The sequence below is a fragment of the Alnus glutinosa genome, chromosome 1, assembly GCF_958979055.1.
Source record: "Alnus glutinosa chromosome 1, dhAlnGlut1.1, whole genome shotgun sequence".
NCBI lineage: Eukaryota > Viridiplantae > Streptophyta > Magnoliopsida > Fagales > Betulaceae > Alnus > Alnus glutinosa.
This window is the reverse complement of record NC_084886.1, coordinates 13,472,597-13,495,189: the sequence shown is the minus strand read 5'-3', so window position 1 is coordinate 13,495,189 and position 22,593 is coordinate 13,472,597. Positions and strand designations below refer to the sequence as shown.

Sequence of the window (22,593 nt, the reverse complement as noted above, 5' to 3'; positions counted from 1 at the left end):
GTTTTGGGAAAAGACGAAATTGGTACCTTCGTTTATTTTTTCGTCCAATATTTAACGGTCTGCCACATGTCAACCAATGAGAGTTGACACATGGCACAATATAAAAAAATAAAAAATAAAAAATAAAACTTAAAACTTAAAAAATTAATTAAAAAATAAAAATTAATAAAACTTAAAAAATAAAAATTTGAAAACTTAAAAAAAAAAATTAAAAAAAGGAAAAAAGGGGAAAATGGGTGGCTCAGCAAAATGGGGTACCCCATTTAGTAAATTGTAAGATCAAATCAATTTGATCTAGTGATTGAGATTAAATAATTGTGATGTAACATTTATTATATTGATAGTTATTTGATTTGATGGTTAAAATTAAGTGTACGTTCAAATAGCAAAATAAGACTAAACAACAAATAATTTTTGACCTCTATTATATCCGAAAAAAATATTTTAAGTAAATTGGAGCAAATAATTTATTAAAAAAGCGATTTAGGATGATTTCATTTTTCTACGTTCTTCTCCTTTTATGTAACACGTCGTACGGGTCACCCCCTTTTGGAATATCGTAGCACTAGAAAGCCAACAACATATATGTATGAGGTATTTAATTAATTAATTACCCAACCGAATAACTTGTTGGGAAATCTACCTCTATTGGCCAGTGGGCAGTCTCATTTAGTTTATTTTTTTTAATTCCTCATTATCATTTATTATATTAGTCATTTAAGGTTCTTTTTGTGGTTCTTATACATAGCACGTTGTAATTAATGCTTAGGGCAACAAAATTAAAATTAAAATTAAAATTAAAATTAAAGGACTCCCATTTTGTTCATTTCTTTTCTTTTTTCAGGCTTAGTTACAAATTATAATTAATATAAGAAATTGAAGTGTACCAAACTCGATCATCCATATATATGGACCATATGTATGTATATATATATATATGCATACCAACTGCGAAGGGGAGAGAGAGAGAGAGAGAGAGAGAGATGAGAAGAGAGAGGCATCCTTTGTTGAGGGGAGGGAGAGGAGGAGAGAGAAAATACAGTCACACGTTTACAAGAGGTGAGATACAATTACTGGGTAGCGTTTGTGAGACTATATTGCCTCCTTTGCCATTGAATTCTTTGGAGGGAGAGGAAGACCAACCCACCAAGGCTGTGGAGTCCTTCATCAAAGCTTCTGGGTCTCAAACTCCAGTCCCTGATCAGGTACTCTTTCTCTCTCTCTCTCTCTAGTGCCATAAATTTGAGAGTTTTCAGCATCTAAAATTGTCAATTGTCAAGTAGAACAGGTTGCAGAGATTCTTGCGAAGAGGGACGTAAAAGAAATTGCGTTATTAGTGAGAGTGGTTTTATGGTTGCTGGGGACTAGGTTGGGCACCTTGTTGCTCTGTGGATCTCTTTGTTTTTGTGAGAAATGGCCCTTCATTCACAACTTCTCTCGTATATCCTTGGAGAAGAGGGAGAAAGTTCTGCAGAAATGGTCTACGAATAGATTTCTGACACCTATCAGATGTGCTTTCGTTTTCATCAAAGTCTTGTGCCTCTTCGTCTTCTTCTCTACGGTAATTATTGTCATTCTTAATTTCTATGGATGGATGCATATATATAGGTTGCTTCATATTCATTACTTGCCGATATTTCACTGCCTAGAGGATCATGTAGCAATTCGTTTTCACGTCGTGTTGGGAGTATAAATATAAGATTATATAAGTAAATTTTAATCTGATTTATTAAATTAAATAAGTCAAATATTCTTTCGATCATAATCCTCTAATTTTGTATTTAGTTCATGTCAAATTCGTTGATTATGTCAAAAATTACATGTTATTATGTCGCGTATTGAGTTCGGGTTGTATTGAAGTATGGACATAACACTATATAGGTCAAACTTAATCTGACCTATTTAATTAAACGATTTAGACTTTTTAACCCTAACACTTTAATATTTTGTTAAATTCATTTTAAATTCGTGGACCACGTAAAAAAATTATCGGTCCTCTAGATATTGAAAACCACACAAAAAAAAAAAAAAAAAAAATTATCGAAAGCAACACGTATGAATATTTACCAAGAAAGTCAAATGGTAATTGCATCCATATTTTGACAAAAGATTCGATTTAGTCCCGCTGAAAGCAACACGTAGGAACTAGCTATATCTCTCTCTCTCTCTCTCTCTCTCTCTCTCTCTATATATATATATATATATATATGAATAATGATTCAATACTACCTAAATATACAACTTTTCACCACCTTGTTTACGTGGCAAGGTGGTCCCCACTACTTTTTGAGTTTTTTTTATTTTTTAAAAATAAATTAAAGTGGAGGACCACCTTGCCACATAAACAAGGTGGTGAAAAGTTGTATATTTAGGTGGTAGTGAATCACTACTCTATATATATATATATATAAATAATGATTCAATGCCACTTAAATATACAACTTTTCACCACCTTGCCTATGTGGCAAGGTGGTCCCCCACTACTTTTTGAGTTTTTTTTATTTTTTAAAAATAAATTAAAGTGAGGGACCACCTTGCCACATAGACAAGGTGGTGAAAAGTTGTATATCTAGGTGGTAGTGAATCATTACTATATATATATATATATATATATATATATATATATATATATATATATGCACAATTGATTCAATTTTGAATGAATTGCAATTTGGTGAATATTTTAAAAAAGGATAAAAATAAAATGATTAAAATCTCTAAACTGTGTTGATCTTGGCCAGCTTAAGCTGTTAACTTTTGCAGGCTACGGTTTTTCCTCTCCAATTATATTTGTCATTGTTGGCATGCATTTTAATCGTTTAGTTATGACAATAAAATTCTGTCAAAATATTTAATAAATTTTAGGACATAAATTTTCTACAAACCGGTCTATAGAATATTTCATATAACCCACATATAAGAATTATATGTGTCATTTAAACATGTGAGAAACACATGTTTTTTTATTAATACTATTAAAAAAAGCATGTGAGAAACATATGCTATTAAAACAATATGTGCTTCTCACATGTCAAGGGACACATCAATCTTATATGTGGGTTGTATGGAATTTCTTACAAATTGGTTTGTAAGAAATTTATGTCTTAAATTTTATTAGTACGTCATGTTAGCACCAGTAAAATTTTAATACATGTTACACTTAATAAAAAAAAAAATTACATTTATAAAAAGGAAAAAAAAAAGAGTCACCATTACACTACAGTAATGTCATAATTAATATTTGCCTGTTTGGAAGGTGTTTTTAATTATGGCCTTGTTTGGCAAAGGCATGCCATGGACTGAGTAGTGCTTAAGTACTATTTATGTACTTTTTTTCTCACATTTTCATATTTTTCAATAACAATCAATATCAAAACATTCTCACTTTTTTCACTTTTTATATCACATCAATAATTTTTTTACTATTCAAATAAAAAAATTCACTACAATACAATTTTTTTTCCCTTCACTTTTTTATATAAATTCTTTTTACTTTATATCACATCATCACTTTTTTTACTGATTTCAAAATTAACAATTCACTACTCTGTTATGTACAAACATTTGCCAAACAAGGCCTATGTCCTTAGAAACAATGGAAAGGACGTGTGCGATTAATTATGTACCAGATGACTTTGTCTTAAATTTTAGTAATTGTTCCACTAATATACAAATGATTAATGACCTAATATTTGTAGGAATTATATGAATATCACATATATATATATATATATATATATATATATATATATATATATATATATATATATATATATATATATATATATATATGTCATACTCATGTTAGAAATTAGTTATTAGATTTGTAATACTCATACTTATATTCATTTTATGCAGGTTCTTCAAATTTAATGACTCATTTTTCTTTAAAAAATTGCATAAAAAAAAAAGGACAGAAAAAGACGTCTAGCTCCTATGTTAGAAATTTCTTAATTATTAAAGTCTGGCTCACATGCCATATACGTTTTAATTAAACACAAATTAAGATAATACATAATTTACTCCAAATGAGAAATTATTTGTGTAATCATAATTGGAATTGATAATTTATTCCTTAATGGAAAGAATAAATAAAATAAAATTCTAATTGAGAATTCCTAACCTCATTTATAAATAAAGAGCTTGTATATTTAATGTGTGAGGCATTATTGAGAATAAGTTAGAAAGACACATCTCCAGTAAATTTTTCTTCAGGTTTTTGTTGTTGAAATTTTTTGTTTCGCTTGAGCAAATATGGATGTAGGTAATTCTAAAACTTTTTCCGTTACGTATTCTAGTATATTATTATTTTTTATGTGCTAAAACCTATGACTATGAGATCACATTTATTAGTAAATAGAAAAAGTCAAAAAGTAATTAAATAATTTTATTTTGTTTTATCCAACGGTGAATATGATGTCCTATCAAGTCATTATTTAAAATTTTTTAATGACGTGACAATATATTTATCATGTGACATCAAATATATTATTAGATAACATAAATTTTCGTTTCACGTAAAATTTAAAAGACAAAAAAAAAAGAAAAAGAAAGAACAAAAAAAAAAAAGAAAAAAGTAGAAGACAAAAGACAGGATTGTAATGGGCTACAATCCTCTCATGCTTCACGTCCTGTCTTCAAAAGGGCTTAAGCCAGCTACAAGCCTACAAGACCTGATGACGCCTTCCCATATTTGAAACAAAAACCGAAGAAGAGTGAGACACCAACACAGTTTTCGGAGCAAAAGTCTCTGCAACTGGATCAGACCCAAAACTACTAAAAACAACAATTAAAAAAAAAAAAAAAAAAAATCCAGCAAGCAGCAGCATCAGCGGGGGCGTGGTAAGAAGTTAAAAGTTCTAAACTTGTAATCATTCCTTCGAATTACACGATTCTCTCCCTTTCTCTCAATCTCTAGTTCCAAATGATATATATGAACCTCTACATTTTTTGAATGGCAAAGATGAACATTGCGTTTCAGTAATCACGGACTAGGATCCTCTATCTGGTGCAGGGAAATCATAGTCTGTACATAGAATTAGGAGTGAAGAACGGCACCGATTCACCGAAGTTTATTTTAGTATCTACTTTCATCCTTCCCTTATGACGTTTCATTCTACAGGTGGATGAAAATGCTGTAAACCCAGCATGGGAAGCCATTGGATATCACGTGGACAATGATGAGGACCCATCTGAAGTCCCCAAAAAGAGGCCTCTTGAGAAGGGAATGGTAGAAACTATGCACGAAACTGACTCAACCCTTGTGCATTCCCTTGCCCAGAAAGGCATCAAAGCTACACTGGACCCCAGAGACAACCTCTTCAAAATCGAATGTGATGTTGTAGTTGTTGGCTCTGGGTGTGGAGGAGGTGTTGCAGCTGCTGTGCTTGCATGTTCAGGCCACAAGGTCATTGTTCTTGAGAAAGGGAACTATTTCACTGCTGCTGACTATTCTTCTTTAGAGGGCCCTTCCTGGGAGCAACTATATGAAGCAGGAGGAATCTTTCCGTCTGCTGATGGGGGAACGTATATTCTGGCAGGTTCAACAGTAGGTGGTGGCTCTGCTGTTAACTGGTCAGCATCTATCAAAACTCCCGCTGAAGTGTGTCGGGATTGGGCTGAGGACTGCAAGATCCCACTGTTTGGGAACCCTGAATATCGTTCTGCAATGGATGCTGTGTGTTTGAGAATTGGTGTAACAGAGAATTGTGTAGAGGAGAGTTTCCAAAACCAAGTATTGCGAAAAGGGTGTGAGAATTTGGGCCTTAAAGTTGATTATGTGCCTCGAAATTCCTCGGAGGATCATTATTGTGGATCTTGTTGTTATGGCTGTACAAAAGGGAACAAAAAAGGGACTGATTCTACGTGGCTTGTGGATGCAGTGGATCATGGTGCAGTGATCTTAACAGGATGTAAAGCTGAGAGATTCATACTGAAAGAGAATAAGAGTGGAAGCAAACGAGCAAAGAAATGCCTGGGAGTTGTAGCAAAGACTATGACCAAAAACATCACAAAGATACTGCAGATTGAGGCCAAAGTAACCATCTCCGCATGTGGGGCTCTTTTAACACCCCCTCTAATGATATCTAGTGGATTGAAGAACCACAACATTGGTCGCAACCTTCATCTCCACCCTGTTGCTATGGCCTGGGGATACTTTCCAGGATCAAATACAGAGCTCAAGGGTAAAAGCTACGAGGGTGGAATAATCACATCCGTCCATAAGGTGGTAGAGGCAGACTCAAATGTAAGAGCCATTATAGAAACTCCAGCATTAGGGCCGGCATCATTTTCTGTTTTATGTCCTTGGGAATCTGGACTAGACATAAAGAAAAGGATGGTGAAGTATGCAAGGACTGCTCATTTGATTACCATAATCAAGGACTCGGGCTCTGGAAATGTTAGGGTGGAGGGAAGGGTAAACTACAGATTAGACGCATCAGACAGAGGAAACCTCAGGGCTGGATTAAAGCAGGCATTAAGAATTTTGGTAGCAGCAGGGGCTGTTGAGGTGGGCACCCATCGGAGTGATGGCCAGAGACTCAAATGTAAAGGAATTAGCGAAAAGGAAGTGGAGGTGTTTCTGGACACGGTGTCTGCTGTGGAAGGGCCATTGTCACTTGTAGAGAATTGGACACCACTTACCTCTGCCCATCAGATGGGGAGCTGTAGAATGGGAATTGATGACAAAGAAGGCGCGGTTGATGTGAATGGGGAAAGTTGGGAAGCTAAAGGCCTATTCGTTTGTGATGCTAGTCTTCTGCCAAGTGCTGTTGGTGTCAATCCCATGATCACCATCCAATCAACTGCTTACTGCCTTGCAAAGAAAATAGCTGAGTCCATACAAAAAGTACCCTTTTAAATTGGGATGTAAACGTTGGTATAAACTTGACTTTAATACGATTAGTTTAATAAATGAGTCGACAGTACATACAAAATTATGCTCGATTATTAAACGAGCTTATATAGTATATACTAGATTGTATAAACTCGGCTTGACTCATTTAACTTTATTTTTATTTATTCTTTTATAATATTATTTTAATATAAAACATTTTAAGTACACAAGAATTCGATCTCTTCCTAATATAATAGATATAGCTTGAATTATTATTATTGTAAGTCTTAATATAGATATACGTGTATTTGTGTGTATGCATAAATATAAATCTCACTTCTATCAAAAAAAAAAATCTATCTCACTACTAAAACTTCGCTATTTTGCTTTGTTCAAAAAATGACATGAACAGTAGAATAAATGACATCAAACAATTAACAATTGAGGTCGTTTGGTTGACGTTGTTTGTCAACTATCGTGAAACCTTGGGTCGAGAATTTTTTTTACCTCCTTTGTACAACTAAACGACGATAATTTTCGTCGTTACCATGCAAACGACTTAAATTCATTTACGTTGTTTAGGAAATTTTTTACATCGTTTTTTTTTTTTTTTTAACAAATGACGTTAATTTTTTAAGTCTTCTTCTTCTTCTTTTTTATTTTTTTAAATGACGCTAATCTAGTTATATATATAATTTGTTAAAGAAATATCTTATATTTTCCTTCCTCACATTTCTCAACAACCAAACAGAAAATCCAAAACCAACAGAGAACCTATAATCAAAACTCAAATCAACCGATTGAACACTTCGTGCAATTCAGCCATCAACAAAGAACCTAAGTTCTCTCAAACCTATTTGGCCTAGTGGGAAAAATCCTCAAGAAAATCGACACCCAAAATCCCCAAATCAAACCCTTAATTTAGGTATCAATACACAACAAACCCACAACTCAGTTGACCAACCACAAATTTTATCCACAAAATTAATCAAACTCAAAAAATCTTCAATTATCTACAATTTCAAGCATATATAAACCAGAAAACCCTAGAATTGAAAACAAGGAGAAAGATTACGAACCCAAAAAGTATCTCCCTTTGCATAGAAACAGGGGAAGCTCGGAGGTCTCCACGCGCTTCTCCATCAACTTTTTCCGCCACAGATGCAGCTGTTCTTGGTCTCTTTGTTGTTTTTCTGCTTTTATTTTTTCTGTTGTATCTTTGTAGTATTTCTGTCTTTGTGGCTTTTGGTGGGGTTATTATCTCTGTGTTTCTTTGTGGTTTGATCTTGCTGAGGAGATACCTTTTGTAGCTAGAGTTCGTAACTCCTCTTCGACGGTTCCTAATCAGGTTTCTACAGTGCCTCTCCCTCAACAACACTTTCACGGTGGTTGTTGGTGTTGGCTTGTGGGGCCTTAGGAAGGGTTTCTGCTTTTGCATTTGGTTACTGCTTTTTAGCGGCCCTTGCATAGGATCGGATCGTACATTGTTCATTTGGGATCATCTATGGACCCATTTCCTGGTTACCATTCTTCTGTTGGCATTGCTTTTTTCCTTTTGGGTACGTTGTTGGGGAGCCTACTCCCTCATGCTGTAGCCTTTTTTCATATTGATTAGAAAAGAGAAAAAGAGGAAGCTCGTAGGTCTAATCGTTAGAGAGCTCACCAGAGTTAGACCAGAACTAGGTTGCCTGCATCCCTAAAAAAGACTTTCAAGTTTCAACGCTAATGCTCCGTTTATTTTTAAGTAAAATATTTTTCATCATTAAATATTTTCAATGAAATTATTTTTTGACGTTTGATTTATACAAAAAAATCACAAACGATGAAAAATCACTAGTGACAAGATTTCGTCCATTGCTAGCAAGATTCTAGCCACTTTCTTTGGATTTCGGCTACTGTTGCCGGATTCCGACGATGGAGGCTGGAATCCGGCCGTACTGGCTAGATTTCGATTAGTTTTGTCGGAATCTGGGTTAGCCGAAATCCAGCACTAATGGCCTGATTCCGGCAACGGTGGTTGAACGTTGTCGGATTTCGGAGCAAATTGCCAAATTTTAGCACAAGTCAAATTCTGGCTGCAGTTGTATTCCAGCAAAAGTCATCGGATTTGTTATCGGAATCAAGCAAAGTTTGTAGGAATTCAGCCAATGCCACGTGATTCTGTTAATCGGATACCAAAATTCAGAGATCTTTTGAGATAGATTCGAACTGCCAACAAAATCCAATGTCCGATGGTGGCGGATTGCCATAAATGCACGTGCAAAAATGAAAAGTTTAAATCTAAAAAATAATTTACGATTTTTAAAATCATAAATAATTTTTTAAAAATTAAAGAGGTCAGATTTTTACAATCAAATTAAAAATAATTTTCGTTAACCATCTATACAGTCTACGCCCAAACAAACGGATCAAACTTTCGACCACTACACTATCACGCCTCTTCTACTTTCAAGTCCACACAACACAATCGATGACAGATGTTTCTCAGCCATGGCTTCTTCTCCAAGACGTGGATTGAAGGCTCGTTGTACTAATCACCCCCTCTTTGTTTAAGCTGTCGTATTCGTCAAGGACTCCACCGTCGCCTGCCTCTCCATGCCACGTGGCATCATCCTAGTCGCCAGCTGCCTCACCGTCAAGGGTGCCAAGGACGTCCTCAACAAATAGTAGCCTTCGAGCTCTCCACTTTGGCTGAGACCATGTACTTCATCACCAATGCAGAGAAGGAGGACTAGATCAACCCCATCAGGCGGTCGGTAGTGCAGCACTTTAGGTCGGTTTACCTACTTTGAGATCGTCGGTTACGGACTTTGAAATCGTTGATTACGATAGCAAGCGGGGAGATTTCACAAACCGACTAGGTGAGCTCTGTCTTCGTAATTTGGTGGAATTTTGTAGTGCCTCGATCTGTGTTTGCTTTTGTATATTGATTCGTATTGTTTCGTGTGTGTGATATGTTTTAAGAATACTCTCTTTGTTTGGTAATGATCAGTGATTAGATTTTAAATTGCAGTAAATTTTTTGTTTTTTTATGTTCAGTTTTGTTGAATTCATGGTTTGTATCTTTCAATTTAAGGTTTTGGAGGGATAAGATTTGGGGATTTTTGGAGGGATAGGTTAGGGGTTTGAATCTTGTTTGGTTTCTCATAAAATATTAGCTCATATTTTTTTTTTTTAATAAATATTTTATTACAAACGACGTTAACAAGTTAACATCATTTTTTTCACAAACGATGTTAAAACGTTTATGTCGTTTAAGTAAAACAACGTAAAAGTACTAACGTCGTTTAAGATCCAATGACGTCAATTCGTGTCGTTTAAGCATTTAAACGACGTAAGTAAAATTTATTGACCCCGGGTTTCACCGCCCATGATAAACAACGCGAATCAACATTTTTTTTTTTTTTTTGTAGTGCAAGTTTATTTACTACTTTATTTAATTTTGGTGATTGTGATTGTGCTTTAGTTGTGATTGTCTGCAAATACATATTCACTACCCCCTCTAAGTGTTAGTTTGGGGTCTTTGGGTGTTTTTTCATTGTGAAAATGAACTAGTGGCAAACTTAATTTTAATTAGTGTTTGTTTGGAGTGTTTTTGATGTGGACAAGAAGAACTTTCTGGAGGTTCTGCAGATGGCTGAAGGTACCCTCCCGGTAAGGTACCTTGGTGTGCCTTTAATTTCTAAAAGGCTCTCTAAGGCTGATTGTGAGGGTCTTGTGGCTAAATTTACCTCTAGGATGGATTCTTGGTGTGCAAAGCATTTGTCCTTTGCAGGTAGATTACAGCTTATTTCCTCAGTTTTGTTTAGCCTCCAAGTATTCTGGTCCAATGTTTTTATTCTACCCAAAGCTGTTACTCGGCTGCTTGAGCAAAAATTAAATAGTTTCTTGTGGTGTGGAAAGGATGAGCCTGCAAAGGCTAAGTTGTCTTAGAGTAAGGTGTGTCTCCCAAAGAAGGAAGGGGGTTTGGGTCTCAAGAGGTTGGAGGTGTGGAACAAATCTGCCACGTTGAGGCATATTTGGAACATCTTTGCACAATCTGGTTCTATTTGGTTTGCTTGGGTGAAGCAAACTGGATTAAGGGGTGTAGTTTTTGGCATTTATCTACCCCTCAACCTGCTTCTTGTAGTTGGAAACAAATTCTCAAGCTGAGAGAGATAGCAAAAGAATTCTTGAGCTTTAAAGTGGGTGATGGGCAGAGTATTTTTCTGTGGTTAGATAATTGGCACCCGAATGGATACTTGCTGGGTAAGTATGGGCATAGGGTAGTTCATGATGCAGGTAGCACAATTGGGAACAAACTTTCTACTGTTATCAGAGATGGGGAGTGGTGCTGGCCTCCTGCAAGGTCAAAAAATTTGGTGGAGTTACAAAGTAGACTCCTGGAGGTTTCTCTTGGAGGAACTGATGTTCTTGTGTGGAAAAATGGTATAGGAAAGTATAATTGTGTTGATACTTGGAATGCTTTGAGGGAAAAGGAGCCTCGAGTTGACTGGTGAAAGGTTGTATGGCACCCTGCTGCTATCCCTCGCCATTCTTTTATGCTGTGGCTGGTGTTCAAAGGAGCTCTAGTTACTAGAGAGAAGATGTGCCGTTGGGGATATCTTGGTGACTGTCTCTGTCTCTTCTGCAAAGGTTGTATTGAAAGTAGTGATCACTTATTCTTCAAATGTGGGTTTAGTAAGCGTATTTGGAGAGGGCTTATGGAGCTTTGTCTTGTGGAGAATCCGGTTGAGGATTGGGATGATATAAGGGCATGGAGTGGTACTGTTTTAAGGAGGGATTGTTTTAAAACCACATTGTGTATCCTATGCTTGGGGGCTGCTACGCATCATATCTGGAAACAGAGGAATGCCATCCTGCATTTAAACAATATTCTCACTGAGGAAGCCATTATTGGGAGAATTAAATGGGAGTTTAAGGCTCAGATGCTAGCTAAAGGAAATTTTCAGAGATCCATGGAAAATTCCCGGCTGGCTCATCTCTGAAACCTGATTTGATGTAGAGAGCGTTTTGGAGCTGTTGTTTGTTCTTTGCGTCGCATGATGTTTTAGTTTTTAGCTGTTGGTGTACGTTCTGCAACTTGTTTTGTTGCTTGTTTAGGTTAGCTGCTGGGCATGTTTGGCCTAGTTTTTTTTTTTTTTTTTTTTTTTTTTTTTTTTATTTATTTTTTTTTATTTTTATTGTTTCTAGTGTAGGACTTTGTGGGTTGTTGTCCACTTTGCCCTGTGAGTAGTTTGCTCCTGTATGGTGGGATTTTGTTGTTGTATTGGGCTTTATAAAGGTTTTTTTCATCCAAAAAAAGAAAAGAAAAAAAAAAAAATGAACTAGTGGGCTCTCAAGAGGTGCTCCTTGTCTCTTTTAATTTAATTATTTGCAAATTAAACTGTTTCTACATTGTTGTAGAAACGATAACGCGAAATCAATTAGCAGGAAGCCCTAGCCTGTTTCAAATGTTCAAAACGTACTCAAAAATGAGTTTCCATTGATTGCTTTTTCCTAAGTTAATTCAGTTGTCATTTTGGTTAAGTTTGATTAATGCCTGTAGTAACTGCATGCCACTATACATCGATCGGACGACAGAACAAAATTTCAAGTAGCCAACTTAATTAATTAAATTAAGTACTAGATTCACTAAGAAAAGGAATGTCTCAGAAATGTAAATAAAGCAGTTGATATTTATGTCCAACTCAGAATGCCTATTTATTGTCTTAACAATTAACACGCGCTTAATTAATTTCTCCATTACAATTGGCGCCTTAGAATTGTCATTTTGCAGTGGATATATATATAATATGTAACGAATGACGAGCGAGATCGATCTCACATTTTGTTGTTATTTAAAATGATCGATCAGCTTGTCACGGACGTCGATCTGTACATATTGCACGAGTCTAACCAAGGATTCACCCATCAGAATCTATGTCGCGGAATGGTAATGGAACTTCCTTCACTGCCCTGTAGTTTCCAACGTTGTTCAGATGTTCATTCTCCAACCTATATATTTAGAAGATTTAATTAATATAATATTTACGTCACATGTTTGTATATATTATTCTACCAAGAATTAATAATTAAGAGACAGAAATTAATGAAGTACCTATAAAAGTTCCAATGTCCACGACGAATAACTTCCAATGAAGCGCCGAAAAAATCTAGCAAATTTTTCTGATCGTCATGCAATCGAAATATTGTCTCCACCCATGCAACTCTTAGAACAGTATTAAAGGCCTGCAATGTCCACGACGTCGTTTAATTAGTTAGAAAATTAAAGGGCGGGCGGCCGGGGGCGCACGAAAATTGTTATATACATAATAGTATATAAGAGAGAAAGAGATGGAGACAGCTTACTATGGAGATGTAGTAGATGCTTTTCTTCTTGAGAATTAAATCATCTCTTAGCCATTTGTTTCTGGAGTTGCGGTTGAGAAGCCCCCAGTCCTTAACAAAATCCCAGTACAACTGATACACAGTAGCCACCACAGAAGTCACCAAGACTATAGCAAACCATAGGTGGCTGTGTTCATTCTTAGGATTCTGATACGTCAACCTGGCACCGGCTGCCACCATGGCTGAAACATACTTCCCCATGTTAGCCAAATGGTCCACGTCATATTCATCAAACCATCTTCTTGCACACTTGTACGTTGTTACATTGGAAATTAAGCAAAGTGTTAGTTGAAAAATTAAGATCGATATTAATTTGCGGTGTTCCAATTAAACCCAAATGGTTCCTTTTAATGTCAAGGAAGAAAGAGAATATTCTTGAGTGTGCTACCTACCTGCATTGCACGCCAATAGTATGGCATAAACGAAATGACATAGGCCAGCTCCGAGAATACCCTTCCGGTTTTGCCGACGCTGCAGGCCTTGTAATCGTGTGTTCTGAAACTTAATGCCAGAAAGCAGCAGGCTGCGGATTCCATGTGCCTCAGTAGTGGAATCTGTAAAGAGTAAAGAATGTATTATTGGAGATTAATGAAGCTACGTGGAGAGAAGAGAATGAAGCTTTGTTTGGTTACCAAGAACTCGAAAGAAAATAAATACGAAGTTCACATTTCGGATATTATATTGTAACGACTTACTTTCAACGATACAAATTATTATTTACTTTTGACTCTTTAATTCGAGCCATATTTTTCAGTAGGTCAACCAACCTGATACTACTTTTGTGATTGAAACATTGCATTGAGGCTTAAGAGTGGTTAATTACCTGGCTAGTAAGTTGGTCGGCCATGAAAAAGTCTACCAACGCAACCTGCATACATGATACAAAATGCGACAATTAATTTACTAATTTTCATAATATTGTAGAAGGAAATGAGAAAGCAAATAAATGTACCTTATAAAATGGAGAGAAGAATATATTACGAATTATACGGAGGAAGCAGAAGCGTGTCGGGCGATAGAAGAAGTCAAGAGGGCATATGAGCAGAGCGATGAAAAACTGAAAAAAGGGATTTACGATCAGCACAAAGATAGAATCATATTGTACCGCTTACGTACTATCTACTTCTTTGGGAAAATCACGATATTGTAGAAATTAGGAAAATTCAGTAGGCTTTATATGGAGATCGATTAACAGTAAGAATTAAGATGTTTGGTCTATGAAACCTTAAATGAGATTGTGTTATTTAACGTCGTTGCTCAAGACCCATTTCTTCTTGTCATTTCGTGCATATTAAGTGGTGAAGTCAGAAATTTATTATTGTATGGGCCGTGCTAAAAATATGATATATAATTACAATTTAAAATTGAAATTAAGTAATTTTTCACAAAATAAGTGTATCTCAGAAATTATATCTACCAAAATTCATAAATATCTGCCAAAAATTGATTTTAAAAAAGTGATTTGAAGGGTAGACTTTGCAAAAACAACCTTTTTTTTTTAAAAAAAAAAAAAAAAAATCATAGAGAAAGAGTGACAAAAAAAAGCCTAAACTTCACTTTTAGGGAAAGAGATTGGTAAAATAAGTTCAAAGCTCAAGGCTTACAATGCCTGTGCAAAAATGATTCAAATAGTCTTACAAACAAATAGAAAACAAAAATAAAATTGTAGAGCAAGACATGGTAAAAATAGAACTACAAGTTCATACCTTTTTTTTTATTTTTTATTTTTTTATTTGTGGTTTTGTGATATATATATATATATAGACTTATATAAAAAGACACGTACGGCCCGGCCTACACCTCTTTCACACTACAGAAGGAAAAATATTAAAAAAAGGAAAAAAAAATTAAAGAAAGAGTTCACATAAAGACAAAATATTTGTAAGGGCCATTAAAAATTTAAAACCAACTCTGGTTTTTTTTTTTTTTTTAAAAAAGAAAAAACCCTTGAGAGGGCCCTTTTCGGCCTTAACGTGACTCTGCCATGCATATAATTTACTCTAACTTTATTTAAAAACCTAAGAAGGTCTAGGACGTTGTTATAGAAGAATATATATATTAATTAAGGGAAGATTTCTGTAATTTAACTGTGTTTAGTTCTGTTGTTCTAAGTGTAAGAACCAAGGAAATAACGGCACTAACCAAAACAAGAATTCCAGGAATTGTATCAACTTGGCTAGATGGGAAAGTACTGTCCTGTAAGGGCCGTAACAGGAGGTGGACGACCATGGCTCCGACCACAATGGTCATGAAGGTGGTGCAAATGAGGAAGGCATCTTTGTACTTGAGGGATGTATTGGGTGAGAATTCAAAGATAAAATTGTAGTTGATCCTTGTACTCTTCCACATGAACAAGTTGCACCCATACATGAACAAATGCAAACTCAGCAACGCAATAATGCTGCAAAAGTCACAACTTTACAATTAACATCTCAATAATAAATACTTCTTTCATCTTAATTATATTTTGCGAGTGCATGAACAAAATTGATGACATGCATTAATTAATTACAAGTGTTCTGAAGGAATCATACTACTTAATTCCTTGTTGATATTTTATTTTTGTTTGACCTTGTTGATATTATAATTAAGGCTTGGATTTTTGGAATGAATCATTAATAGATTTTGATCCAATGGTAGTTTTCAAAGCCATGTCACATATGGGTGGATAAGAGTCTTGCATGCATATAGCATTACTCTTAATTAGATTTATTGTTGTTAATGTAGAAGTAGAAAAGACTTGTAATGATCAAACTCTTTCTCTATAAATAGAGTCTCGTGCACAATCAAATAAAAATAAAAGACATAATCAAAGAAAATGTATTGACGTGTGGATGTAGGCCGGCCATAAGCCGAACCACCTAAAATCTATATTGTTTCCTCTCTTTCATTTTTCTCTCTTTAAATTTTTGTTAGTTCTTACATATATGCTTGTAATGTATCCCTACAATACTTATATAATACATAATCATAAATCAAAATATATGAGAAATCATAATTAAATAAGATTTCTTTGGTATCCTAATATTTAGTACTACTCAAGTGTACGTTATTAATGTTAAAATCAAATAAAAACAAATAATAAACAAATTAATTTATAATGAAAAAAAATGAGGAAAATGAGAGGAAAAATCACCTGAAAACCGGGTATACGATATTCATATAAATATGGCTTTCTGAGGAGGAGAATATACCCGACAAGTGCGCTAAGAAAGCATATATAATAAATAGGCATACAAAACAACCAGTAAACAATCCTGCAACAAAGCAAACTTTAATCAGATCGAAGTGGAGGGATGCAACAAATTCTTTTGAAAATCAGGCACACTGCGGACTAATCCCACTAAGGCAATTAGTGGCCAGCATTAGCAAGGCTCAAATATTAATTAAGAATTAATATGTGGGGGGTTAATTTAGTGAAAGATTACCAACAAAGAAGGTGAGCATGTGAGATGTTTTTGGCTGTTGGGGGCGCAAGAATTTCATTGCCCTTTTCCTGTCATTGTTGGCGAAGTGCTTTGTGAATATGGACTCCACGTCGTCCATCAGTTTAACAACCTTTTCAAACCAAATATAATAATACGCATAATCCCTATTAGAAAACAGCACCACCCATTCGATCTCCAAATCCACTTAGAGCTAGCATTAAGGAAAAGGAAAAGGAGCAGAAAATAATAATAATAAAAAAAAATAGTGGAATCAATTTTCAATGCAAACTTTTAATTTGAGCCTCATTCTTGTTAGGTAAAGGCACGAGGAATCAAAGAAAATCATGAGGGCTAAGTTAAAAAAGATAAAATTCGAAGTAGTAATATCTGCTTCATCAAATAATAAGAATTTACCTTGCAAGAGCTAATAAAAGGAGATTCCTTTACGTCTTTTAGATAATTTGCAGAAGCTTGCTGATTTGATACCTGTTCACATGAGACATTACTATTTAAAATTAATAATGGAAATTGATCATATTCATGCCATTGACAGAATTAAGAAGATAATACTACATATATAATTACACCCTACAACAAAAAAAAGGTCACTAAAAAAAAGTTCGTACTGTATATATTATTAGCCCCTAAAAAATCACGTGCGATGCATGCGGGCAAGCTTCTTTCATTAAAGAAGATGAAATTTGTTAACGGATGGGTAATATATATTGACAATTTCAGAAACTTCTATGGGTACATTGTCAATTTTTAAACCTCTAGTAATACTATATATATATAAAATGCATTTTTCTCATAAATAAATATATAGATACATATATAATTCCTTTAATTTTTGAGTGTGTGCATGCATTTATGTAAAATAAAACGAGAAAAGTCTCAAACATGTTTGTGGGTATGAAAAGTTAACATTGATAGGCCATGATATAGAAAATAGTGTTTTTATATAGATTGTAAAATTTTTTAGAGTTGCCAAATACCCTCCAACTAGCAATGTATAGAGGTCCGCCCCTACCTTTTTCATCAGTATAGTTTTAATTTGTCTATTTACTTTAGTATAATGCTAGAAATTATATTTTTATTATCTAATTATTCTATAATATTGACGTGTTCGTAACTGTCACAATTAAACCCTTTGACAAGTCATTGTTAAAAAAAATAAATATATAAAAATCCAAGGGTTAATCGGGATTGCCACATCAGCATTTGTATGATAAAAATATGGTTTTCTAGCATTAATTTCTCTTGACTTTAATTAATAGTCCAACTTTCATTTAACAGGCCAGGAAAATTAAACAAAAAGAAAAAGGCAAACTTGGGATGAGTCAGGGATATTGAATGGTTAGGTTTCTTCAATCATGGTGCACTTATAGGAAGAAATAGTTAGGAGTCTCATGATCTTCATGTGAGGTTCTTAGACATCATTGTCTCCGAAACCAAACCAGTTAGCCAAGGCATGCAGGGTATTGAATTCAAGTATTTCATGAATATTTTTCTCCCAACATTAACTTCCTTTCATTTTATTTAAAAAGGGTCAAATTTAATGGCATTCATGAGTGTGAACGTACTGAAGTGCATATATGCCAACTAAAAGCAAATTAATTAAAGCTAGCTTCACTTAATTAATTACCAAATACGTAAAAGACTGAATTTAATCACTAAAATATCTCTGCAATTCCTATTGTTAATTTCTTGTCCCCGGCCCTTCTATGCGTCTCATGTCATGTATGTAACATATGATATTATGATCAGGTGATACATATTCTTTTGGTATATATAGATTTGAGGTTCAGATATTATCATCGATCCATACCTTATCGAATTTCTTCATGATCTTTGTGAATGCCTCCATATTTAGTGAGCTGCCAAAAATAGTTAAATTCGAAAAGAACATGCATATATAATATAGAGAAAATTAAATGTCTTTATAACATCAAAAAAAAAAAAAAACTCACAACCCACAACCAAATTCAATATATATTAGGTAAAGTCACTTTTGTTGCTTTCATCGAAAAGGTGATGGAGCTAGCTAATTGCTAGAGACTTGAGAGTGACAAAAAAACAAAGGACCCATGCATGCATTGAAAATTAGCTATGATCACAAAAATTAAGAGCTTTCATTGTCACAAAACGATTTCAAAAGATCCATTAATTACTGAAGCACACAAACCAATTAAACAGTATTCTTTTACATGGACTTTTTTTTTTTTTTTAAAAAAAAAAAATATATTATTGGAAACCCAATTCATAATTCTGTGCTTCACATAATAATCACATGTGGCCCATGGAGATTTCTACTAGTAAAGGCAAGCGCGCATTACCATCACCCACCGATCATTTATTAAAGGCAGCCTTACGTGGCCTTATGAAGTGCCATGCAGCTAGAGCTAGCTCATGTTTAAGTATCACCATTACCCTCCACCAAATCAAATCAATCTCTCTCTCTCTCGATCTATTATTTCTAACATTTTTCCAAACACAAAGTAATTAATGAATTAATTACCAAAAAGAAAAGAAAAGAAAGAAATGAATAATTACCTGTATTTTCGGAGTAGACCGAGGCCTTTGTAGAGCTCTACAAATGCGGTTCGAATCGCCTTCTCGGCGCATTGAACCTTGTTTCGATTAATATTGGATTCAACTGGGCCTAATTCTTTTCTGGGATTATTAACTAAATCTTCCAACAGGACCGCCGCGGTCGTTGCGGGAGTGTCAATCTTCATCGCCGTTTTAGGCTTCCCTTCCTTTGTTTTTGTCTTCGTTTCCGAGTTAACGAAACTCACACCATTTCTTTGTAGTGCCGCTATTGCTTCATCCGTCTCCGACATCGGGCTTTCAACCAATTCAATCGACCCTTCTGTATATATATATATATAATGATTTATTTATTATTAAAGGCACTAACTTTAATTTCTTAGCTTATTAATTGTAAATGAAATAAGAGCAACATTTATTCGTCAACTGAAATGAGTACGTACGTACTCTCAAAGTAAGTAATTGCCATGTGTTTCCAGTGATTTTATCATTAATTAATTTGGTATATATCCTTTCAAAAAAAAAAAAAAAAAAATCATTTGGGATATATGCCATCTAAATCACGTTTCTTAGAAGCCCAAAATCCTCACCGGCCGGTCCAAAACACATAATTATTTATCTCTTTATTTAATACAGAAATTACGGCATGTTCGACAACGTGTCAGCATGACGATATTGTTCCATGTCTATATATATTGTATATATATAGTCCAGTAACTTTGACCTTACAGAAAAATTCGATCTATAGATTAATTACATGCATCAGCATGTAATAGAGAAATGATTTGACAAATGGAATTTAACCATAATTAATTCCAACCATATTATTTCATAAGAATTTTCCGTATAATATTATTTCAACAGAAAACTACCATTATAATAATTATATTAATATATGCCCCTCAAATCCTATATATATATATATGGTCCGACCATTTGGCTGTTATCTATACTTAATGTTGTGACGAGGGAAAAAAAAAGACTCACCTGAGGAATTAGAACTCCAGGCTGGAGATAAACAAGAACGAGGAGAATTAAGGGAGTTCGTACTCGAGGGAGAGGTTCTCCTGCGACGGTCGTTGCGAATTTGCTTGAGGTAAATCAAAATCTGAAGCTGCTTGTTAAGATTCTTCCCTTTCTCAAGTAATTCATTCTCGGTTTTCTCGTAAAATAGGTTCACCTTATTATGCTCGTCACCCAATTTATCAAAAAACATCTTTACCTAAACATCACTCAAATTAATTAATACGTACGTACCCATAAATAACATTAGCAAAAAAAGAAAAACAAATTAAAAATAAAAATAAAAAATGATGGGTCAGATCAGAAAATAGGTTCACAGTTCACACCATTAATTTAGAATCAGTAAATATATATATACAAGTATTACCTCATTCTCTTCAGAAAACAACTGAGAAAGCTCAGTTTCATAAACCTCCAGATCTTCACCCTCCTCCATGCTTTTACTCCTGACCTGCAACAGAAAACGGATATATATTGGAGAAGCTTCGTGCTTTCTGTTAGGAACTCACGATCTTTACGTGATCGTATGAGTATGTGCCTACAGGCTACAGCTAGCCGTTTCTTTTTGGTTTCGTGAGAGAATATATGACAAATTAACACTAACTCCAAAAGGGAAAGCACAAGACACCAAAAAAGCTTCTAAGATGCATTACTTCTTCATTCACGTCCATTTTTTTCTTTTTCTTCTTCTAGCTAGTATTTTACAGACCCCAAGCATTGAAAACTTTTGTTCAACCAGCACAAACAAAATGGTTGTTTGTTCATCTGTATAGGTAGGCCATGTCTTGTCGCGTATGGGATATATGCTTGCAAATGTACGGTAGATGATCAAAATGGAAAAGTCTTGAGACAGAGAGATCCTAGTACGCAAGCCGAGAGGACAAGGGTATAATTGGTCGGTTGGAGAACCAGTAAAGCTATCAGGTGTGCCGGAAACACCGAGAGACTTTTGCCTGAAAATGACGTCACCTGCTTTCTTGAATTAATAGTTTAAAACATACATGTACGCAGACACAAAAAGACAAAAACCCAAAACACACCGACTTTTCGGGTACGGAAAAAACAAAAACCAAAAAAGCTTTCGCGAATGAAGATAAATCCAGTTAAGAAAGCACCGGAAAAAACTCAAAAAAGTCACCGGAATCCAACGATCGGTCGGCCACGTTCGTTAAGTACTCAACTTCAATTAGGCTGCTCTTGTTTTAAAAGCAAAAGGGTTTTAATTAAACACAAACATTACATATATACATGCATGCATATATACACATGGATGGATTAGCATGTTTGCATATTATGTATTATATATGTACCTGACTTATATCGGTCGTTTTGTTATCGGGATCGTGGAAGTACTTGTCATAGATTTTCTTTGTGAAGTGGTGAATGGGATCGAAAATGGAGAGACCGAGTTCGCCATCCACGCGTTGAGGTCGTTGTTTGGGCAACCTGGAAAGCTTTATTCTCTTTATTAGTTTCTTCAAGTACCTGTAATTCACGAATTTCTCCCCCCACTCGGCAATGATTTGAGCTTCAAGCTCCTTCGAGAACTTCGTCATTTTGTTTTGTTGAAGTGTATGGAGGGGGAAGAGTCAGGCATAAAGGGAGAGCTTAAGAGGTAAGAGAGTGATTAGAAGGGTTTACATTTATAGAAGAGAGAGAGAGAGAGAGAGAGAGAGAGAGAGAGAGAGAGAGAGAGAGCCGTGTAGAGAAAATGAAAGACAGATTTTGCCATTCAGATATGGAAAATTTCAATTTCTTTACGGAATTTTTGTTTTTTGTTTTTTTTTTTTCTTTTAGTTCTTCTTCTTTTTTAACTAAAGGATTTTAGCTTTTGGGGAGCCTTCATGTATAAGTTTGGGTCCATCATCCATGTTGTTTTCTTTCACACTATCATCATGAAAGACATGACAAGGGACGGATTTAGGGGGCGGTATACACCATGGTCCTTCAATTCTAAAAAAGGAAAAAAAATAGGTAAAAAAATAAAAATATAAGATAAAAAATAATAATTTAACTTATTGGTTTCTACAAACAAATTTTTTTGTCGTCCCTAGCCGGTCTGCTCATAAAAGTTTCTAGCTCCATCCCTGTCACGTGACAAAAGTTATTAATTGTATGCCTCAGCATATGAGATCATATGGTAGCTATTGTTAAAAAAAAAATTAATAAAAAAAAAATAAAAATGTTTAATTTTATTCTTTTGCATATTTTTTTTTATTCATTTCCGTGTAAATCTCACAAATTCAATACTATATTTAAAAAATACAAATTGAAAAAATGACACAAAACACAACATCAATGCTTTTATGAAAGTCATTTTTGCTATTATGCACTTGGCGGCCGCTAAACTCCTCATGCGCGTAG

The 22,593-nt window shown here is 34.6% G+C and overlaps 4 protein-coding genes across 6 annotated transcripts; 2 read left to right on the top strand and 2 right to left on the bottom strand.

The window, feature by feature from the left end:
• Positions 1-935: 935 nt before the first annotated feature.
• On the top strand, positions 936-6,989 carry LOC133873589 (long-chain-alcohol oxidase FAO1). Its single transcript, XM_062311324.1, has 3 exons — positions 936-1,205; positions 1,289-1,561; positions 5,123-6,989. The coding sequence occupies exons 1-3, from the start codon at positions 984-986 to the stop codon at positions 6,860-6,862; spliced, it is 2,235 nt and encodes a 744-aa protein (XP_062167308.1). The 5' UTR covers positions 936-983; the 3' UTR covers positions 6,863-6,989.
• LOC133873599 (uncharacterized) lies at positions 4,604-8,521 on the bottom strand. Of its 3 annotated transcripts, none has more exons than XM_062311334.1 (2): positions 7,918-8,511; positions 4,604-4,673 (listed from the first exon to the last, which is right to left on the bottom strand). In XM_062311334.1, the coding sequence occupies exons 1-2, from the start codon at positions 8,328-8,330 to the stop codon at positions 4,625-4,627; spliced, it is 462 nt and encodes a 153-aa protein (XP_062167318.1). In that variant the 5' UTR covers positions 8,331-8,511; the 3' UTR covers positions 4,604-4,624. The 3 variants fall into 3 exon arrangements, 1 of the variants encoding a protein (XP_062167318.1); XR_009901136.1 differs by lacking the exon at positions 4,604-4,673 and adding an exon at positions 4,846-6,833 and having other exon boundaries at positions 7,918-8,521; XR_009901137.1 differs by lacking the exon at positions 4,604-4,673 and adding an exon at positions 4,846-6,813 and having other exon boundaries at positions 7,918-8,521.
• Positions 8,522-10,471: 1,950 nt separating this feature from the next.
• On the top strand, positions 10,472-11,826 carry LOC133872568 (uncharacterized). The gene is made up of 3 exons (XM_062310158.1): positions 10,472-10,613; positions 10,907-11,333; positions 11,520-11,826. Exons 1-3 carry the CDS (start codon positions 10,472-10,474, stop codon positions 11,824-11,826), a joined length of 876 nt encoding a protein of 291 aa, XP_062166142.1.
• Positions 11,827-12,516: 690 nt separating this feature from the next.
• LOC133873580 (phosphate transporter PHO1) lies at positions 12,517-21,853 on the bottom strand. The gene is made up of 15 exons (XM_062311315.1): positions 21,540-21,853; positions 20,597-20,680; positions 20,194-20,428; positions 19,210-19,528; positions 18,485-18,533; positions 17,071-17,142; positions 16,657-16,786; positions 16,365-16,485; positions 15,371-15,629; positions 14,181-14,285; positions 14,052-14,096; positions 13,621-13,782; positions 13,190-13,477; positions 12,939-13,069; positions 12,517-12,835 (listed from the first exon to the last, which is right to left on the bottom strand). The coding sequence occupies exons 1-15, from the start codon at positions 21,783-21,785 to the stop codon at positions 12,745-12,747; spliced, it is 2,337 nt and encodes a 778-aa protein (XP_062167299.1). The 5' UTR covers positions 21,786-21,853; the 3' UTR covers positions 12,517-12,744.
• Positions 21,854-22,593: the final 740 nt, after the last annotated feature.

What these genes read in the sequence shown, in the direction of transcription:
- LOC133873589 (XM_062311324.1), top strand. Translation starts at nt 984, where the DNA reads ATGAGAAGAGAGAGGCATCCTTTGTTGAGGGGAGGGAGAGGAGGAGAG. An exon ending in AAACTCCAGTCCCTGATCAG is followed by an intron (nt 1,206 to 1,288) that starts GTACTCTTTCTC and finishes CAAGTAGAACAG; the next exon opens with GTTGCAGAGATTCTTGCGAA. An exon ending in TCTTCGTCTTCTTCTCTACG is followed by an intron (nt 1,562 to 5,122) that starts GTAATTATTGTC and finishes TTCATTCTACAG; the next exon opens with GTGGATGAAAATGCTGTAAA.
- LOC133873599 (XM_062311334.1), bottom strand. Translation starts at nt 8,330, where the DNA reads ATGAACAATGTACGATCCGATCCTATGCAAGGGCCGCTAAAAAGCAGT. An exon ending in CAAAGGGAGATACTTTTTGG is followed by an intron (nt 4,674 to 7,917) that starts GTTCGTAATCTT and finishes AGGCGTCATCAG; the next exon opens with GTCTTGTAGGCTTGTAGCTG.
- LOC133872568 (XM_062310158.1), top strand. Translation starts at nt 10,472, where the DNA reads ATGGCTGAAGGTACCCTCCCGGTAAGGTACCTTGGTGTGCCTTTAATT. An exon ending in AAAGCATTTGTCCTTTGCAG is followed by an intron (nt 10,614 to 10,906) that starts GTAGATTACAGC and finishes GCTTGGGTGAAG; the next exon opens with CAAACTGGATTAAGGGGTGT. An exon ending in AAGGAGCCTCGAGTTGACTG is followed by an intron (nt 11,334 to 11,519) that starts GTGAAAGGTTGT and finishes ATGTGGGTTTAG; the next exon opens with TAAGCGTATTTGGAGAGGGC.
- LOC133873580 (XM_062311315.1), bottom strand. Translation starts at nt 21,785, where the DNA reads ATGACGAAGTTCTCGAAGGAGCTTGAAGCTCAAATCATTGCCGAGTGG. An exon ending in ATCGTATACCCGGTTTTCAG is followed by an intron (nt 15,630 to 16,364) that starts GTGATTTTTCCT and finishes TGACTTTTGCAG; the next exon opens with CATTATTGCGTTGCTGAGTT. An exon ending in GGACATTGGAACTTTTATAG is followed by an intron (nt 12,836 to 12,938) that starts GTACTTCATTAA and finishes CTAAATATATAG; the next exon opens with GTTGGAGAATGAACATCTGA.